The 22,117-nt window shown below is 36.5% G+C and overlaps 1 protein-coding gene across 1 annotated transcript in view; it reads left to right on the forward strand.

The window, feature by feature from the left end:
* Window positions 1-18,875, forward strand: part of LOC110111184 (iron-sulfur protein NUBPL) — a 96,350-nt gene extending 77,475 nt beyond the window's left edge. Inside the window, exons 7-8 of the mRNA XM_020842944.2 lie at window positions 3,943-4,068; window positions 18,325-18,875. Of these exons, the coding sequence (XP_020698603.1) occupies window positions 3,943-4,068; window positions 18,325-18,495 (297 nt within the window). The 3' untranslated portion in view covers window positions 18,496-18,875. The remainder of the gene's footprint in view (window positions 1-3,942; window positions 4,069-18,324) is intronic.
* Window positions 18,876-22,117: the final 3,242 nt, after the last annotated feature.

A 22,117-nucleotide genomic window follows, 5' to 3' on the forward strand; every position in this document is an offset into this window, starting at 1 on the left:
AGGATAAACGGTTATGACCCGGAGCCCTCTGAACTGAGTGATTTTGCCGCCAAATGGCACCACGAAATACCGGTTATGGCCAGCGCCGTTACGTTCCTTATTGGCATCAAATCCTTGAGATATGAATCAATAGGATATGATTGATAGGGCACAAAGCCCTCTGCGAGCTAGGGTGAATTCAAATTTGTCCCCTTAGACAAACATCCAACCCAGGTCTACAAGGTTCCCTTGGACGAAGCAACCCATGGGTGCCGACAAGGATCCTTCTGTCAAGTTGGGTCGACTACCTGCTCTGACTAAGTAGACCAGGGACCACGATGGCCCGGGACGACGAAACCATGGGATCTTGATCGGGCCCATCATCCATTTCCCCACCATCCGCTTTAAGTGCAAGATGGTGAAATTTCTATTTTTAAATATCAAATCTTCAATTCCCCAAATCCAAACTTTATTCCAAATTCCAAACTCTCAAACCCATTGTTGCTACTATATGCCAGATAACATGTATCTCTATACGTATCTGATTGACGACTAGCCTTAATGGAAAGTTCTCTCTCGTGATCGAGAGAGGTAATTAACTATAGGGGCTTGCGCCTATAGGAAACTAGAACTCAGATCATAAAGTCCTCGTAAAATGAGGGCGAAATCTCTGGGTAGTGTCTTATCTACAAACTCATCTGCCTTCCAAAATTTACCCCGGAACTTAGTTCGTTAAAACTCCCTCGCTCAGATAAAAAAAGAAATCGCGCGGCGGGGAGGCCGGGGCCGAAATTTCAGAGCCCACATGTTCGTGTCCGCGTTGTGTCGTGTCCGTGTCACCGTGTCTGTGTCGGTGCAGCATAGGCCGTCGATAGATCTCATACAAATGTATCTTAGGTATATGTTTTCTGAGTCTGCATCTACATGTGCATTGCATTTGCATGATTTACATAAGGAAATTGCACACAAAATTGAGCAGAGCAACATTAATTATAAGTTTGTAGTTGATTTTAAATAGAGATTTAAAACTTTTGAGATTTGTGACTCAGTGATGATGCTGATTCGTCCGGAATGGTTCCCACCAGGAATTGTTAAGAAGTTACATGCAAAAAGTGCGGGTCCATTCAAAATAATCAAGAGAATCAACAACAATGCTTACGGGATGGATCTGCTTGCAGAATTCGACATTAATTCCTCCTTTAACATAGAAGATCTGGTTGCCTATAAGGGTGTGTGACCTCACCTTGTGAGAACTCATTATTACCTCCACTCCCAAATGTTTCTAAAATACCTATAGTGGAGAAGGTTGGCATGATTTTAAGTGATGATATTATTTCTGCAAAAGAGGATGGTCGAAAAAGGTATTTGATTAGGTGGAGAGGCAAGCCCGAGTCATAGGACATTTGGTTAAAGTGCGAGGAGCTTCACCAGATCGACCCAAACACACTAGAGTTCTACGAAAGCACCTGGGACGCATACTCGACGGAGTCGAGCTCTTTCCCACCCCGGGAGAATGATGAGGACATCAAGACATGGAAAATCTACTTGAGGCGTGGTCATCGATCTACGGCCACGATTACATCGCGTTACTTTTGATTTTCATATTTATGATTGATGTATTATTTTTATTTTATGAAGTTTATTATGCTTTTCCCTTTTTTACCCTTAAGGGCTTAGGTATGTGTAAGCCCTAGGGGTATTGTAATACTTGTTATTTTCTCATTGTATGGGCTATTTAAAGTCTCCCTCTTCTTCTTTGAGGGGTAATGAATGAATATTATGAAACTTCCTGTACTTGTGTGTTTTGAGAGAGCTTGAGAGTTCTTGGAGAGAGTTTTGGAAAAGTCCTGTGGTGGAGGGCAGCGGATCACCCACCAACCTTGGAAGAGTTCGGGTTCATGCCTTTCTTGTTATTCGCTATCCTTTCTTTCATCCTCCCTTTCCCCTTGCTATCGGCGTAGGGCTTTCCAAACCCTAAATGGCCGGCTTCCACTTCAACTCCAAGCCCCACCACTGACAAACAGTCCTTCCCCTTTCCACCTAGCCGTCGGCCATCCCATCTCCCTCTTGCCTCCAAATTTCAAATCTCTCCACTACTACTTTCCTTTTCAATACAAATCATTTTGGGAAATTTTTCGTTCCAATCAACCAATCAAGATTTGAAATTCGAATAGTTTCCTGAAATAAAGTTCTATTTTAGGAAACTTATCCAATCAAAATCCAAATCAAAGTTGAATCGGATTAGAACGAATTTCCCCTCCTTGATTTGGAATTCCCAAAGAGGCAAGTCATAAACAAAATCTCCCCAATTACCCTTAGTGCAGCTGGCCCCTCCTAGTTCCCACATCTTTAATGCTTTTCAAAATAAAACCTCTCATGTGGGAAAGAATTAAATATTTTCCTAATTTAAATCATCTTAACTTTGGAAAGAATTCAACTTTCAAATTCCAATTAAATTGAATTTGAAATCCTTTCCTAAAGAAATTGATTTATATTTTGTAACTCCCAAATCCTCTCAAATTTGAAATTGATTAGAGATTTCTCTCTAATTCTCTTTCCCCTTTTTAGCAACCCAAGTTTGGAAGGAATCATAAATTCCCCAATTAATTCCCCATACATGGCAGGCCCCCCATCTCTCTTTTCTAATTAAAATCCTTCCTCAAATCAAGCTCTGCCTCATCAATCCCAAATCCAGCCAGCCCCCTCCCAAGCCATCCCTGACGTTACCCTCCAGTTTTGGAACTTTTGGCTTGCTGTCTACACAAATCAGAAGACTCATCTTACTGTCCTGCACTATTGGAGTTCCTGAACTAGTATCTAAAAGTTCCCATCATCATCTAGCAGCCATTCAAGGTTTTAATCAGCATTAGAAGTTGCTGTCCAGCTTTTCCCAAGAGCCAAAATTGCTGTAGCATTGCTGTCCAGAATTTCTGTACAGTGTCGGGAAGCTGTCCCGCTACTCAGGATCACCGATGTGCCCGGAAGGTTCAGGTTGCTTCCCAAACATGCCAGCCGAGATTAATTTGCTGTCCACCATCCCGAGATCATCAAATTGTTGTCCTAAGGCGGCTAGGAATTGAGAACTGCTGTCTACTACCTCTCAAGCACATAAACACCACACCGGAGCTTTGATTTGTCGTGTTTATTTGGGTGATATTTTCTCCTAGTCTTTTATCTTTTAATCGCTCTCAATTGTAGCTATATAATTGAATCATGGAAAATTGTGTTAACTCTTCCCGCTAAAGCCTAGTATTTATTAGGAGTTGTGTGAGAGACCTTTCATAGCACTACTCTTATTGTTAGAGTAGGGATTTCTTGTTGAAACCCATGTCGTTGGCAATGTCAAGAGTAATTGATTATTATGTGGTTTTAACTTTTCGCGAGTAACTTGGCCTAAGCTTGTGTTTACCGCTCCTTGGTTTTATTTCATTGTTGAATCATCATAAAACTTCAATTAATTAGCTCTTACTCAATAAGCGTGCAAAATCCTTATCGAAATCAAATTTTCATATATGTCCTACATCACATGGTCTCACACAATTCTCGACAACATGGCTGCATGGCTCGGGGATGTAGTAACCGGTGCGAAAGTAATTGTTTGGGAGGGAGGGTCAGCATATGGGCTAATTATCTAAATGTTTAATTAATCTAAACTTTGTTTTTTAGGTTGATATATATTGCTTCATTCATGTTGTACTGTAAATTTAATGCCTGAGTTGTATTTCTTGGCAACCAACTAGAATTCATTGATATACAACAGGTTTTACTTGTGGTGCTTAACATGATTAACTTTTTCCGTAATCTGAAATGCATTAAACATTATATTTTAATGGTAAATCATCTTTACTTTGTCTGCACAAATTATGTGCCAGCTTTATCTTTTTCTTTTCCTCTGCTTGAAAGTTTATTGTATAATCTAATGCAGTCGGTGCTAATCACATTATGCTTCCTTTATTCAAATAGGTACTGGGATTGATTGAGAATATGAGCTTCTTCAAATGCCCCAGCTGTGGTCAGAATTCCTACATTTTTGGACATGGTGGAGCACGTCACACATCAGTGGAAATGGATTTGAGATTTCTTGGCGAGGTAGGTTGCCTTTTTCTACCTATGTTTGTGTCGATATGCATGATCGAAATTAACAGACTAATAAGTTTTTCTTGTCGGGTGATACTAAGTTTTATATCTGTTGAAAACTAATTGCATTCTTGTTACATTTGTTTTCTTAAGAGATAAAATTGATATCTTCCGGTGGATTTTCGTGACTTTTTTTTTATAGTTTTTTTGTTAATATCTTCTCATCTACACAAGCTATTTTATCTAAGGTTATATTGTCATGTCTTATGAATATGGACTTTTTTCGTCTTCAGAGAATTCTATTCTGCATATCAATCACCGCCTTCACTTGAAACTAAAATCCGCTTAATGAAGATAGATTCAATACCAATATGTGTAGCATTTATCAGTACACTTTGGAATATTTGATTTGAATTTCATGAAAGACTAAAAATGCTTCCATTGTTTTGATAGTTTTTTGCAAGATAAAGATCGTATGGGTGAGGAGTAGGAAGTGATACAACAACAACATAAAGCCTTTTTCCCACTACGTGGAGTTGGCTAATGGCTACATGAATCATTTTTCTCTGTTGTGTCCTATTAAGAGTCAAATTCTCATTTAAATCTAATAAAATTGTCATTTCTAACACTTTATAACTAAGTCTTTTTAGGTGTACCTATATATTTCTTAACATAGGCTAAATATAATACATATACTGATGGGGACATCAGTTGGAAAGTCTATTGTTGATGTCGCCGTAAATCAACGGCCATGATTTACCCGATGTACTTTTGATTTTTTTTTCTATTGTCTACTTATTGATGTAATCTTTTTATTTCAGCATTTACCGTTTTTACCCTTACTTGAGGGATTGAGTCTTATAGCCCATTAAGGTTATTTGAGTCCTTTTTGCTTTAAGTCATTGTATGAGGCTATTTATAGCCTTGATCTTGTTATTTTGAAGCTAATGAATGATTAAGAAAATTTTCCTGCATTTGTCTTCTTGCATGAGCTCTTGTGAGAGCTTGAGGGTTTGATGGAGAGAGATCCCTAGGAGAGGGAATCTTGCGCACTACCCACCAACCTTGGAGACGGCTGGGTTCGTGGTCTTTCTTTATCTTTGTCTTTTTCTTTCCTCCTTCCACCACCACCACCGGACATCTTTACGCCCAAACCCTTCTCCAACTCCAAGCAATCATCACCCCCCCAATCGAACTTCCCTCCCACCTTCTCCACCGGCCAACTATCTCCTCACCCGAGCCCTCCTTCATCAAAACCCACGGCCCAACCCCTTCCCAAATCTCTCACTCGCACCCAATTCCCCCCTCCTTCCAATTCCACGGCCAAGCTCCACCACCACCCCATAGCCGCCGGTCATCCAACATCCATCGCCTCCACATGATATTCATTCCTTCCTAAATTAGACTTCATAAATTTGGTAACCGTTATTTGAATTAATTCAAATCAATTTGAATTTCAAATAGTTGTCATATTTGTATGTCTTATTTTAGGTAACATTTTGAATTAATCCTTATTTGAATTTTAAATCAAGAGAGGATCAAATATTTCTTTCCAATCTTGATTTAGTAATTAAGTAAGCATTAATGGACCCATTAATTCCCCCTCCTAGCTCAGGTATGCCGCCGGCCCCACCCTCAAATAAATCCTAGAGATTTATTTCCAAATCTCATCTCCCCACTTAGAAAGTATTCAATACCCCTCATCTAAATCTGGCCGAAATCGTCATGATGGTGATCACCTCTTAGATCTTTCCAAAAACACCTCCTTTACATTGGGAATTAATCTCACCATAATTCCCTGCTGGCCGAATTATCCCAAGCCCCGTACATTGGTTTTTCTCCACCAAAACCTGCCCACAACTCCTCCCACATGGAGCCGTCCACTTGCTAGTGCTGCAGCCAAGGATTTCCCCGCCCCTACTCACACGTTCCCAGCACAGGAAGCTCAAATAGTTGTTGTTTGCATGAACAAACTGCTGTCCAGCCGTTTCCACGGGATTTTTCTTTACTGCAACACCATCAGAGAAGTCTCTTCTCGTCATCCAACCTCTTCCCAATTTCAAGACGACATCAATTCGCATGATTCAAAGAGGAGTCCGCCGACTACTTGCTATTCATTTTGACCAAGGCTAGGTAGGAGAAACTAACGGAAGGTACGTGGTGTGTCAAGACATTTCTCTGAGAAGGTGATCTTCTTCCTTGACTCGTGTACTTCCGCATTCTACTTATCTCGTAGGGAGATTGTTCAAAGCAAGGGATTGTGTCTACTTATCGCCATCCACTAGTAACGTAGGATTGTTACTTTTTTGCTTTTAGACATCTTGTTAGATCAAGGTTGTAATGAAAGCTACTTCGTACGCATTGCTTTAATTTTCTTAAATATTTTGACTTTGTTTAGTCTCTCGCGTAGCTTTGCCTAAATAGAAGTGACCATTTATTAGTTTTACTTTGTTGTTTTAATCGCTAATAACGAAAATCTGAAATGGTTCTTTAACTATTTTGTGCAAGCTTCCTACTTCGCATGTAGTCCTACATCATATACTCTCCTAACTGGGTCATTGGAAGGCCGATATTTTAGGTGACCAAACCATTTAAGATGACTCTCTCTAATCTTATCTGCCACTAGATCAACTCCAACCTTTTCATGTATGTTCACCTTCAGGAAAGGGTTAAAATGTCGCGCTACGACACTAATCCCGCTTTTCCAAGCCTAAGGTCCCATTTTTCTCGAGGTAGATTCAATTTTTTGTTTAACCATATTTCCCCCAATGAGCGACATCATAGTTTATTTAATTCTAAGGTTCCACTTCCTATGAGCGCAATCCCTCATAGTTAATTACCCTTTCTAACGCGTAGAAGTGCACTCTTGATTAAGGATGAAAGGATATTTAATTATGCAAAAAGTGTAGAAATGGGTATGTATTTCAGTCTTAGTTATGGGGGATGAAGGCATACTCGATCAAGATCCCATGGTTCCGTCGTTCCAGGTATATTGTGAGCTTCAGTCTACCAACACTCAACCATTGATTGTGGTGTTTAGGGAATCTGATGAGCAGTTATGAGTTTCCTCCTCTTAGGAATCTCGAGTAAACTGAAGTGGATAAATGTGGATTTTAATCTTATTATAGTTTGGGTTGGGACTTGTGGCTCTACTTAAGAGTTGCCCATAGTTTATATTTAGGTTAGGTTTTACAACCCCGTTTAGAAGTTGCCTTTAGTTTGGGTTTGGGTTGGGTTTTATGACCTCGCTTGGAAGTAGCCCGTGTAGTGAGTTTTACGACTTCATTTGGAAGTAGCTTGAATAGCCAGTCTTTTGACCTCTATTGGAGTTTTCCCAAGTATGGCTTAAAAGTGGGTCTTACTACTTCACTTTGGAAGTAGCCCAAGTGACGAGTCTTACGACCTCTATTAAAGGTGGCCCGTAGCATTTAGTTTGTTCTGGGAAAGTTTTCCCCAACACCCTAATTGTGATAGGACTTACAACTTTTATTAAAAGTGGCCCGTAGAAGGGTCTAGGGTTAGGTTGCTATCTAGATATTTCCCATAGATATCGGACTTATGGCTTCTATTGGAAGCTGTCGGTTGGTAGGTCTTACAACTAACTCCTATAGGCTAAGCTATATGTTATTGTATTTGGATATGTCTTATGGCTTCCTTTTGGAAGTTGCATGTGTGTTTGTTTAGGGTAGGTTGGACTATACTTGTAGATGCTCTAGTTTGTAGTTGTTTGCTAGATTGATACTAGACTGTAGTTTTCAAGTGTTTACTAGCCCAACACTGGCGTTCTGCTACAATATCATATTTTTCTTTCAATACTTGCTTTTGCAGCAGTAGTTAGCTTTACTCTTTCCAGCTTTAAGAATCGACCCCGGGATTGGTCTTCGAGCCTTCAATTCACTCGACCGGATTAGTTCGACGACCGAGGGCTTTGGGGGATCGAATCAACCCCGTGATTCCTCTGATTGACGATCACATCTTCTTCCTCTTTTATTAATAATAATACTAATAACTATTATTATTAATTATTAATAATATTATTAATTAAAATAATTATTATTAGTAATATTAGTAATGAAATAGAGTAAAACACTCTTCTTTCTTAATATTTCAAACAGATGGAAGGAAGGGGCTTTAGCATGTGATCGGACAGGGCTGGCTCACACAATTCACGCAAGCGGGCGGGTCATGTAGGCGAAGGGTGTCACAGGTACTGTTCATGAGTGGGATGGGTTGGAGCTTCCGTAGCAGGCGGGATCTGCGGTACTAGACGGGATTATCTAGATTATGCGGCTTTGGGTTCATGAAGAACCAGAGATTGGGTTCGGGAAGTGCCGGGCCCGAAAGGTTGAAGGTTTACGAGTGGGCTGGGCAATCGCGTACTTGGCGGGTTCAATCATGCGCAAGAACTGGGAGGAGGTTGATCGTACGTGATTGAATTGGAGAAGGCTTTCGCTAAGTTCAGACGCCGGTTCGGAGTCGGAGGGCTTTTTGTTTGGCTGCAGAAGGACACTGACGTAGTCAGCCAGAGGTTGGTTGGAACAAGCGTCTGGGTAGAACTCGGCTTAGGCAACAGAGAATTGCAGAAGATTGTCGAGAGCTTGAAAATGAATGGGGTCTCGACTGAAGTGAGTGAGCGTTAAAAAAAAAAAACTTTGTTTTTGTCGTTGTTTTATATGCTTTTGCAAGAGCATTTGTTTTCATTACATCGTGTATATGGTATGGGAACGGAGGAACATGGTTTCAGTTATTCTTTCTTCTGTCTCCTCGCATTACTTCATTTTAACACTATAACTGTCTTTGAACAACGAATATAGTTCCCTCCATTAGTAAATATGATTTGGCTGATATTATTATTTTATTAATGTCAGTTGACTACATTTCAAAAATTTCCACTGCAGTTGTTGCTGCCACGTACAAGTTACAATGTCCCATTTTATTCCCTTTAGGAGCCCTTGAATTCTGTCTCATATAATCATGTTCAATGTAGAATTCTGTTGGTTAGCAATCAATTTCCCCTCTAGTCCATCTCAATCTTTAGATCAGAACTTCCCATCAAATCCTAGATACTGCTATACAACAACATGTGTCCTTATGAGGGTGATTCTTTACTTATCTTTTTATTAATATTGAGCACAGTTTCATTGTAATGGTAGATTGAAATGAATTACATCATTTCTTCTTGCTCTTGAGTTTTATTTTCTCTATTTTTATTACTATCGAACTATATAATGATATCATAGTAAGCTTGTAATTTCTGGCATCACAAATATTATCAATCTACATTTAACCATGGGAAACCACATGGTGCTCTCAATTCTTATTTCAACGAAGTATATACTCGTTTCACTTTCTGTTTCTAAGAGTAAAGTCACGAATCCACCTGAGCATTCTCATCTTTGCAACACTTCACTTAATTTTATGCTTTTATTTTAATGACCCACATTCAGCGCCATAAAGCATTACATGCCGTGGCCCCCATTCAATAGACCCAAAATGAAAAAAAAAAAAGTTGCGGTATATGTAACATTTTGGAGTTGAGGACCTTTTAATATTATCATTTATAAACTTCGTGTATTTACCCTTATTTTTGGCTTGTTTGCTATTTCTATTCTATCATTTTATGTTGAAAATATGAAATCTTGGTTTTGAAATGTACATGTAGATTTTTTCCTCCTATGGAATTGCTAAATCTAAATTGTAGAAAATTTGCATTTATTCCTTTTTTATATTATGTATTCTTTCTTTAGATTCCTCCGAATCTTTAATTGAAGGATTGATTTTAGGATTAAACCCTTTTTATTGTAGAAACCTGTATTTATATTGTAAAAACGTGTAATGTTATTGCTGCATTGAAAATGAAAAACCGAAGAATCATCTTTTCCACATTGTATAGTTTCATAATGTGGTGACTAGTTTTTTTTTTTTTGTAATATCATATCTCTTGGCACAAACAATATTGCCTAAGTGTTAGGAAACACTTGAAGATCTCATGTAAAACCTAACGATCTTGACAAAAACAACAAGAACGATCAACCAATCCAAAGGAAAAACTAGAAAAATAGTAGTTTTTCTTGGAATAATCAAACTAACGGAAGGAAAATAACAAAATACAATTGATCCTCTATTCGAGAGAAGGATTTCTCTCTCCCAAATCTCTAGATGCCGCTAAAGCCCAAAAACCTAAGGGATCTCAAATTTCATCCAAATTCAAGATTCCTTAACTATAGGAAAACAAACTATTTAATGCATACAATCCAGAAGAAAATCCCTACATTCAAATTTCCCTCCTAAGCTTCTCCTAAAACCTTCCTAATTTGATCTTTTGGAAGGGGCGGCTTGTGCAGCTTGTACAGGAGGCAGAGAGGTTCCGCCTCTATTCCACAAGAGCCGTTCCCGTGTGGACCGGCTGGACCGGTTTAAAAATACTCCCCTCTCAAAGATCCACCTTGTCTATAAGGTGGAAAGACAACAGCTTCCCCATTCCCTCGTCATCACAAACGCCTAAAGAGTTCGGTCCTAACACCTGTGCCCCGGAGTACACTTCTTTTCGCATCTAAAATAGAACCCCTTCGCCCTCTTCTCCTGTAATTCCATTTCTGTGAACTTCTTTATGTTATCCCTAAGTCTTCCTCCTTCAATCTCTTCCTTTGAAGTCCCCCAAAGAGTATCCAGTGTTGGCTCCTTGAATGCCAGTAAGATTGTGGTCATCTTGTACGAGCCTACTGAGCTGCTGCCTCCCATTTCTCTCTCCAGGTGCCTCTAATTCTCTATAAATTGAGCTAGCTCCATAGCCTCTCTTAAGTCACGAGGCCTCATCACTCTGAATGCCGCCCGAATATTGGTTTTAGTCCTTTCATGAAGTTCCTGCAATACCCCAAAGTATCCCTTAATGGTACAAGGAGTATTACTAACATAGACCTTTCATTAGTTGATCATAAGATACTTTTGAACCTTTGATAATCTTTATAAATCATCCAACCATAATTCAATTTATATATCAACGGAAGCAACTTCCAAATTAAAACTTTAATAAACATATTTATGGAGCCATTAAGGAAAATCAAATAAAATCCATTTTTGAAATATTTTCATATCTTACCAGAAGATTCACTAACAAAGATAACTTTAACATAAAAAGAAGAAATAACTTGCATAAATTAATATGCAACAATATTCTCTTTTCCCTTTCCTGTAATAACAGTCAGTAAGAAAAGTATTGGTGAGCTATGAGGCTCAGTAAGTTATGTCACTTTAAATAACATTTTAATATGTATGATATATAATTTATAACTGTTGGAGAATTTTTTGTATCCTCGAACGGATTACATATTTTATAATCGGGCACGGCATAAGAACACGATAACTATACAATTCATATCGCTAGAAGCCAGGAATGGTGGCAAGGTTACACTTGGAGATAATACCATAAAGAAAGTGGTTGGATCAGGTATGATTGGTAATTTCAAAAACTTTTTTATAGACAATGTGCTATTGGTTAAAGGCTTAAAGCATAATTTGTTAAGTATAAGTCAGCTATGTGATAAGGGTTATAATGTGAAATTTTTACCTACTAGCTGCATATTAAGCCTAAATGGGAAAGAAGTTTTAAATGGAAAAAGGGTAAACAATGTTTACATGTTAGATTTCAATTCTATTCAAACTCCTACTGCTTTTTGTTTGAAAACACAATACACATTCCATAATCATAGGTCATACTTGTTTTATTGCATGCTTTCTTAATCATTTATATTATAATTTATATATCATGCATATGCATATAATAAGCAAGGAAAATAACCTCTTTTCAAAACATTATCAATAAGAAAAATATATAAATGATTATAATAAACTTTGATTTGAACTCACATAATGAATTTATATAAGTGGTTATTCGTATTTGGAAACTTAGCTATGAATATTCTTTAGCAAGAGAATTAACTTGTTATACATATTTTCATTTCCTTCAATTACCAGTATACAAGTATCAAATTTATAAAATTTTCCTTTAAACTTTAATTTACATTACTTACATTCTTGCCGAGGTGCCTCCAATTATCTACTTTTAATCCTTCTACGATTGTAAGTCACCTTGAAACTTTCTCTTTGCATGTATGTATTGTTGAGTCTAGTAAATATGTTGTTAGACCTAAGTTAATGTCCCAAGGCTACCAAGAGTGGGGGGTGAATTGGTAATTTAAAATGAACAATAATGTTTGGAATCATCAAAACTATACAAGTTGCAAAAATGTAAAGCATGCAAATAGCAACTATCTTAACATGTATTTGATGAATCCTAACATTACGATTGATATACACTTCTTCAGAACTTTAAAGAATTTATATGATATAAAAGATAATGATAATTATCACAATTCTTACCTATCTTTATCTTCCAATATTCTTATCTTCTACTATTTCTCTGAACTTCCTATTGATTCTTACTCCTCCAAATTCTTCCAAAATTTTCTATTTTCAAAATTAGTTTACATACATATCAAACTACAATTCATTACATGAAACCATTTAATTAAATTCAAATCTTCGCTACAGTTACCCAAAATTACCTTCAGCCGAACTCTTCCTTGCTGGAATTGTCATTCCCTTCAGTGCCGAATTCCTTCTCAATGCACTGTGCCTTTCACTGACTTCATATGCCTGCTATTCAATTGCTGTCACTTTATCCTATACAACAATTTGTTCTTCCTACAGCCGAATTCTCACTATGCCGCCAAACCCTCTTGCAAATTCTGCGACATGTTTCTCCGTATTGTGCCGAACAAGGAAATCAACAAAGCACTGCGCTGATTCCTTTATTACCTGCACTATTCCGAAACTCTACTACCCACAGCCCTGTACCGATTTCCACTTAGTGACTGTACTTCTGTTTGCATTAAAACTGTTAATTCTATCCTTTTGTCACTCACACAGCCAAAACCCTCTTTTGTTTGGTTGCATACGGGAGTGATGAGGGAATGTGAGGCCCACCACTTAACTACCAACAACACACCTTTTGAAAGCATCAATTCAGGCGTTACATACTTATCCATTACCGGTTAAATCTGTTAGTTAAGATAAATATTAATACTTATCCTATTTATTAAACAATAACTTAACAGTTTATAAAATTTTGACATAAAAGTTAATATTAACTTTAAATACACATTTTTTTAATAATGAAATAAATTTTCATTTCTTTTTTTTTTTTCATACTTGAATTTTTGGGTCTTACAGTTCCCCTCTTGCACGGTCTTAGAAAGGCGGTCCAATCGACTAGTAAGGTACTTGAACCTCTCCTAGTATTCTATCATTGAATCAGCTTGTGTAAGGAGAAGAAATGATCATACAAGTTTCCTCCCCGGCCGGTTCGGATCGTCTAACAAGCAATCCTTGAACTCCCTCAAACTCTGTATGGGTCACCGTATGCCCCTCTATTGGTATCAAGCCAAAGCCTTTCTTTCTAAACATAGGCTCGCTGCCATCAGTCTCTCATCATCCGTCAACCTTTGATAGTAAAGTACATTTCCACCATGTAGATTCACCCATGTGCATCCTCTCTCTCTTAAAAAATAAGCATCTTCAGTTTCATCACTCTCAGATCTCCTCCGTCAACCCTGCTTCCTGTAAAATTTCTCATTTTCCAAGGGGGTGGTCCCCCCAATTGTGCCAATCATCCTTCCTTCGCTCGCACCCAAACCTGTCATCACAAGCCCACATTTTCCCTTCAAATTCAGCCCCCGTTCAATCGTATTCAACCCCTCCTGTCAAATTTGACACCTCTTTGATCATAATCAAGTCTTTGCCTTTCAATTTCATCCCATGTTCTTTCAAATTCTACGTCTCTCCTCTCATGCCCAACCCCCTCACGCCTCTCCACATACTCTCTACCATACTCCTCCCTTGGAATAAGCCCTAGGGGAGGCCTTTTTTATGTTCCTTCTGAAGTCTCCACCTCCTGATCCTCCCTTCATTTGATTGGCTTAGGGTTTTCTCCATTTCCCTGGCTGTTGGTGACTTCCCTCACCTTCGATGACATTTTTTTTTTGTTTTGGGCCTTTAGCTCTCGAGCACTTTCTTTAAATTGTTCTTATCATGGATGTTTGAAATTTCTTTATTTAAATCTGAAACTTAATTTTGTAGATATGAAATTTCAGATTTCATTTGTCCAATCTCCCCTTCGAGGTGTTCCTCCAACACATTCACTTTCTTGACTGCCATCAATGCTCGGATTTCCGTTGGGCTAAAAATCTGAATCACGATTCCAAAAAACAGCAAAACAGCCCCTTCTAACAATCAATTGCTCATTTTCTCAAAAAAATCTCTCAAACAGTCCCAAAATCTGCTCTGATGCCAATTTATTAGGAAACTCTGGAAAATCTCAAGTAAAACCTAATGATCTTAACAAAAACAACGAGAATGATCAACCAATCCAAATGAAAAATAGGAAAAACAGTAGTTTTTATTGGAATAATCAAACTAACGGAAGGAAAATAACAAAATACAATTGATCCTCTATTTGAGAGGAGGATCTATCTCTCCCAAATCTCTAGATGCCGCTAGAGCCCAAAAATCTAAGGGATCTCAAATTTCAGCCAAATTCAAGATGCCCTAATCCTAGGAAAATAAACTATTTAATGCATACAATCCAAAAGGAAATCTCTAAACAGTCCATTCAAATTTCCCTCTTAAACTTCTCCTGAAACCTTCCTAATCTGCTCTTTTGGAAGGGGCGGCTTGTGTGGCTCGTACCGGAGGCGGAGAGGTTCCGCCTTTGTTCCGCTAGAGCCGGTCCCATGTGGACCGGCTGGACCAGTCTAACACTAAGGTTCTTTTTAATCATGTTTATGGAATTATTTTGGCTTCTGAGCATTCTATTTTGCATACCAATCACTGCTTCCACTTTAAATTAAACGAGTTATCATGAAGAATTGATTCAATATCAATATGAACAATACTTCTAGTTACAATTTGAAATATCTGGTTTGAATGTCATACTCGAAAAAAGATGCCTACATTATCTTGATAGGTTTTACCAGTGTAAAGGTCATTAGTGTAAAGGCCATAGGGGTGAGGTGTAGACGGCCGTAAAAACACAATAGCAGCATGTGCAACTTTTTGAAGTTGAGGTTGCCCTTTCATATAATTATCATTATTAGATTTTTTGCAACCTTTTTTTGATGACCGTCATTGCATACTTGTCTACTATTTATATTCTATCATTTAATGTTGAAAATATGACTTCTTCATATGGAAATCTGAAATGTACATATAAAATTTTCCCTCTCCTGGAATAACTAAATCCAAAATTTTAAAATTGGTATTGTTTATTTTTATTCTGTATTTATTCTTTCATTCTTCAGGTTTCTCCAAATTTGTTATTCTCAAATTTGTAGGGATTGATTGAAGGATAAAGACCTTAACCTAGCTCGCCTCCTTAAACATGCAATTTTATTATTCCTGAAAAAGAAAATCTAGGAATTATCTTTTTCGGATGGTATAGATTTACCTTCTTTCCTCTTAATCCTATAGAGCTTTTCTACTTTCTACTATGTTCCTCCTTAAATTATCAGCTTACATCACTTATTTTTTATAGCCCTCATTGCGAAATGCTACAACCATAATTTATGAATCCTATAGAGCCTTATCAGCTCGTATTGCTGCTGTTTGTTCTCATTTCAGTTTTAATTCCTTCCCTCTCCTTGTTGAAAAGATGTCTGTAGTCTTCGGTTTTCAATCTGAAACCATTATTGGGCCATTTTGGAATCCATCGATTAGGGCACTTCATAATATCAACGCCTCACATTTAGCAAACTAAGTAACTCCCTACTACTTTCATAAATTTTGAACGTTTTTTAAAAGGAATTGAGAAGCTAAGTCATGTGATTGAAAATTATCTAATATTGAAGATCCAAAGTTCAATGCTTGGAATGAAAAAGATTCTATGATTATTGCTTGTTTTTGTAATACCATGCTTCTAGAAATTAGTTGGAACTGCATATTCCTTACGCTTAAGAGGCATGAGAAGTTGTGGAATTATAAGTTACAAAATGGTATGCTTAAATCTATGGAATAGATTATTTTGGAGCTAGTTACACACGGGTCATATTTTATTTATCTTCTATTTTTCATTGGAGCTTATACAATTTGATGTAAACAATACCTTCTTGCATGGTGACTGGGCAAGAGAGGTATTCATGGAATCCCTACTTGGATTTCATGATAATTGAAGCGGGAAGTATATAGGTTAAAGAAAGAATACCATAGTTTAACGTAATATCCTAGAGCATGGTTTATAAGTTTCACAAAAGCTTTGCTAGCAATGAGATGCAAATGTTGTCAAGGGAATCATACTCTCTTCGACCTTATTGATATATGTGGACAATTTTATTATAATAAGAAAATGCATTTTCCAATGAGTTATTTTTTAATCAAAGAACTTGGAATATGAAGTATTTCTTGTGTATCGAATTAACATATGCTATGATAGGTATCTTTATTTCTTGATAAAATAGATGTTGGATCTTTTGAGAGAGATGCACACTTGGCTATTGGGTAATTGGTACACCTATTCAACTAAATCTTGCATTATGTGAAGAAAAAAATACGGCAAGTCAATAGATATTAGCAAGTAGTTTGTTAATTGATTTATTTATCCCACAGTAGACTAGATATAACTTATGTTGTTAGTGTGCTGAGTCAATTCATGTAGAATCTAAAGCACTTTAAAAAAAAAATGTAGAATCTAAAGCACTTAATAAGTTGTCCATTCACACTATCTCAAGGCCACTCCGTGAAGAGGGTTCATTTTAAAAGAAATAAAAAGTTTGGCTTGGGGGCTTAAGACAAAGGGAGGCTATGACAACTCTGCTTTAGATAGAATGTTCTCATCCAATTATTATTCTTAGAGGTAAATTGCTACACGGAGAAGTAAGAATCAAGCTATGCCTGCAAGTTCAAGTATTCAAATTCAGTTTAGAATCATGACTCATAGAATCTGTGAATTTCTATGGCTAAAAATAATCCTTGGTGATCTTAAAATTAATAGTGAAGGGCCTATGAATTTTATTTTGATGATAAATTTGCCTTCTATTTTTCCACAGTCTAGTCTGATATTGACCGAACCAAACATATTGAAGTTGATTGACATTTGTAAAAGAAAATTTAGATGGTGACTTGGTCAACACTCTTTGCATACTATGATTACTATCAAGTAACCATCAACTAGTTGATGTCATAACCAATGAGTTACCTATGTCAGGATTTTAAGAAATTACGAGTCGGAAATTGAAACATCTATTAACCAGCTTGCGAGGGAGGGTTGGAAATTTGAAATCTGGAATAGCAAATCTGGAATGTGTAAAATTGGCATTAATTCTATTTATTTCACGCTTGTTCTTTCTTTTATTAGATTTCTCCAAATATGAAATTCTCAGATTTGTTAGAGAATAATTGATTGATCAAATACTTCTTATAACATAGCTCGCCGATACATTTCCTCCTTTTGTTGTTCTACTGTACATGATACGAAAATAAAATACACAATTTTCACTCAAATGCATTACAAGGTTCTGCACCCTCTCAATCTAGAAATTATTATGTGCAGTAACTGAACAGTCTGGAGATGAATCAGAGCGCGCCACGTCATCCGGTATACAACTGTACACAACACTAGTACACAACATAAAAGTGATGTGGTGTTCTCTGATTCGCCTCGAGACATCATCCAGTGACCGTACATAATAATTTTTCCTCTCAATTACCATGATAATTTCACAGCGCAATACCAAGTGCCCAACCAGCCATTCATGCCATTATAAATATCTGGGATAATTCCCATTGTTTTTCTCTGGAAAGACACAAAATTGTATGGTTCGAATCCATGACCTTGAAGTTTAAACATTCTCCTTTATTGCATGACATTGGGATGGTCCCATTGGGAATAGGGCTCACTAGTGACACTATGCAATTACCATTAATAACTCCTTGGGATCAGATCCTACTAGCTTCAGCGCTTGGGGCTCATTTGTTTGTCCGTTTTTTCTGCTTTTTCCGTTTGGCAACGATAAACAAAATTATTTATTTGATAAAATTGCTTTTCTTAACCACGTTTTAAATACCGTTATTTTTTTACTATTTTAAAAAGTTTTTTCTCCGTTAGTAAACTTCATTCTCTCAAACAATATTTCTAAAACTAACTTTTAGAAAAGTCACAAAATAACCATTAATCTATCATAATATTTTCTCCTTCTCATTCCGACGCAAATCTGGCAGGTGCCTCTAGAAATGGATATCAGGAGTGGCTCAGATGAAGGTAATCCCGTAGTTGTCTCTACACCCAACTCTGACTCTGCTAAAGCGTACACCAATATGGCTGATAAGGTGATGCGACGGCTGGCTGAACTGGCAGAAGAGCGGCAGTTAGGCCCTCAAATATTGTTGTAAATTAAGGTTTAGTTTAATAAAGCAGTTTTTTAATATAATTTTTTTTTTAAAGAAATTTTAATACTAAAATATTGCTTTTAAAAATAATAATAATAATAAAATTGTCTCAAATGAAACCTAAGAGTGACGAGCCAAACTAGCATTATGTGCAATCTTTGGGCTTGTCTTAAGTGTAATCTGTAAGATTTCTGTTCTTAAAGATGGTAGATTAAAAGCATTCCCTCAGATGTTTGGGCAACAGGTTGATCTCATCGTATGGTTATTTGTTTTAAAAAAGAAATATCATATTATCTACATGAATGTAACATTTAGTTCAAGGCTTTTAAATGACATGTCTTGTTCATCCAAGAACTATCAGAATGCAATGCTGTTTTTATTTAGAGGTGAATTTTGAGTTATCTTTGATTCTTGAACTGAGTTTTATCCAATAAGCAATACTTCAAGACATGTCATTTAAAAGCCTTGAACTAAATGTTACATTCATGTAGATAATATGATATTTCTTTTTTAAAACAAATAATATGTAGAGTTTAACTTGTTATATCAGCATTATGTTTTATATATACCAAGTTTTAAAAAAAAATGAAAATAATTTAAGTCAATTTTAGTATGAACATGAGTCAAATAAAAATTTGAATGAGCTAATTACAGGCACATATCAAGTTTGTTCATAATAGATTGATATGGATGCAAAGAAGGCCAAATTTTGAAAGGAATATTTTACGAGTTGATTTTATGTGATGTGTAAAACACTTAAAAGTTTATAAGTAATATTTCATCCCCTCATCTTTTTTATGTTTACAAAATAACTGAGCTTTCTTCTTCATGCAATCTTTAATTTTTTTAGTAGCTTTCTGCTAATGCTATTCTCTTAGCTTAGTAGGAAACAACTCTTTCTGATTGTAATTTGTTGTTGTGGATATTCAGTCTGGTTGTTTAAAATGCCTTTAATTTCTTTTCCCTCATTATATGTATATTATTTATGGGATTTTTTTAGTTATTTAATACTATTGGATCCAAATGTATCCATTGATACTAGCAGGTCTTAGCAATTTAGATAATCAAGTGAGAATTATCAACTATGGAGAGTAAGTGAGAAGCTCTAATATCTCTCTGAATATTCTAAACATCATTAAAACCATCAGGGGCAAGCATGTTCATCATGAGCTCCATTGGGTGAGCGATTACTTGCTCGTAGATTGATACTGGTGACTACTGTATTGGGGGATGCTTTTTTTTTTTTTTTGGAGAGCACATCTTTGACCGCATGCTCCCTCTGGTCAAGTCTCACAGACATAAATCGTCTTGGATATATACGAGTTATCTATATAGGCAAAAAACGGGTATACATTTAGTTCTCTAGTTTACTTTCTCATTTAAAGAGTAGTTTGTGAAAAATGACAAGTGAATAAAAGAACAACATGTACTATCTTCACTAAATAACAAAAGGGAAAGTAAATGAGAATGAGATTGCCCTATTCTTACAATTGTCTTGAGTGGAGTTCCCTCCTTTAAAATTCACATTATGGCATTGATTTGAGTACCCCTAGACTATATTTGGATATAAATAACAATAAGGGTCAATGGCATGGATTCACTCCTCCTTTGCTATAAGTGGTTTTTGATAGCTCGTTTAAGAGATGGTTGACAAAAACCCTTCTAATGACAGTAAGAATTTGTAGAAAGCTCTTCTTCGTAAATGCATGCAAGTGGAAGTTGAAGGGAAGAAGTCCAACTAGCCTATTGAGAAGAAGAAGAAGAAGAAGAAGGTGATTTTGGTCAGGCTAAAGTCGTTCGTGATGTACTAACCTAGGTTGTAGAAGTAGTGTTGAGGAAGAAGTTAGAGGTTTAGCTAACTAAGGCAAGGAAATCGATCATGGTAAGGCATTGGTGGTCAAAAAGATCAAGGCAAAGGCCATCCTCTACTAAGTTATGAAGATATGACTCTCACTAAATGACATGCAAGGTGAGTGTTCACATTGTAAGGAGTTCGTCAAGCACTGACAATGGTGAGGCTATTCATGAGGTGGAAACTTAACCTTCAAAAGTGTTTTTGATTCAGTCTTTTGTGGAACCCACTAACAGTGATGTCCCCACACTTGAGAAGTTTGAGTAGTTGTTTGAGACCAACGAAAGCAAGAAGAGTTATTTTCCCATTTTTGAATGAGTTATACTTTGGACTTAAATCTAGTTGACCTCTAGCAAGCCAAGAATCCACCAAACCTCAAACAAGGTTTTAGGTCATCTACTAATTAAGTTCAAGGTATTAACGCTGACTAAATGGATGTCTAGGTTATACATGAGGATTTTGGACCTCCACGATAAGTGTAACATCACAGACATCAATAGTGAAAGGATTCATCTGACATTCTTCTTTTTCTCGTTCAGATCAATACAGACATCCAGAAATGATAATTGCATTAAAGCAAAAAAATACATCAAAATACTATACTTCACATTTCGGCATTTCATATACAATCAAAAGGAGCGTCCAAAAGAACATATACAATAGCCACTCGGGCTACAAAACAAAAGCCTGAACCAAAAGTTACAAAAACTATACTAGTGACTGAAAGAAGCTTCACGCGGGAGGCTCTGCACCTGAAATCATTAACCACATATAATGAGCTTAAATAGCCCAGCAGGTCACCAAAGCCTACAACTGAAATTAAAGCACGACACGAAAGTAATATGCGTGTAAATCAAATCAAGTCAATATCAATCATTGCACATGATCAATGAGTCGATGCAGATACGAAAATCAAATCAATACATAAACAATAGAATCCAAAATCATCAGTAAGAGAATCAGTGAACAGTAGGAAATCTCATAAAGCTCAATAAATCAGTACATGCGTTAAATCTCTACAGTAGTCGTCTTATCTATCACATCAGTCTATCAATATAGTAAAGTCTTCAATATCACTCACTCAACAATTCATATGCAATGTAGTAATCGATATAACGTGTTCAGTAAATCACATATCACTTGTTCAGTATCTCAATCAGTAGCAGCAGCGTATGTATTAATATCCATAGTGACGACATGAACGATTATGCTATAACAGTGAAATCGAATCAATCAGATCAGTAAAACAATTAATTTCGGTCAATAATATCAATCGGTATAAAATCACATAAAATAATCAAATCAATACATCGTAAGAACAGATGAAACCAAATCAATAAAATCATCAAATACAATTGAAATCAATCAATGAAATAAAATCATATAAAAATTAATAAATCAATAATCACATGCTCGGTGTATCACATGTATCTTGTTCGGGGTATCACATGCTATAAGATCAGTACAATGAATCAATGTATCAGTGGTATCGGTATCGGTATCTGTATCCATGAATCAATACGATATCCATATCAGTATCAGTATCAATGTCCAGTGACATGTACCGTATGCAATATCAACAAAATCGTATAGTAACAGTAAACCCGTAAATCCGTTAAATCCATTCAATATCGATAAATCAATTCTATATCAATAAATCAATCGATCTCAATAAATCAGTAAATCCATCAAGAAATCATAAGAACAGTTCTGTACGCATGCAATACAATACAGTAGTCTTACTTAACAAGTACAATCACTGGCTATTAAGGC

Source organism: Dendrobium catenatum, unplaced genomic scaffold (genome assembly GCF_001605985.2).
Source record: "Dendrobium catenatum unplaced genomic scaffold, ASM160598v2 fragScaff_scaffold_1557, whole genome shotgun sequence".
NCBI classification, from domain to species: Eukaryota; Viridiplantae; Streptophyta; class Magnoliopsida; order Asparagales; family Orchidaceae; genus Dendrobium; species Dendrobium catenatum.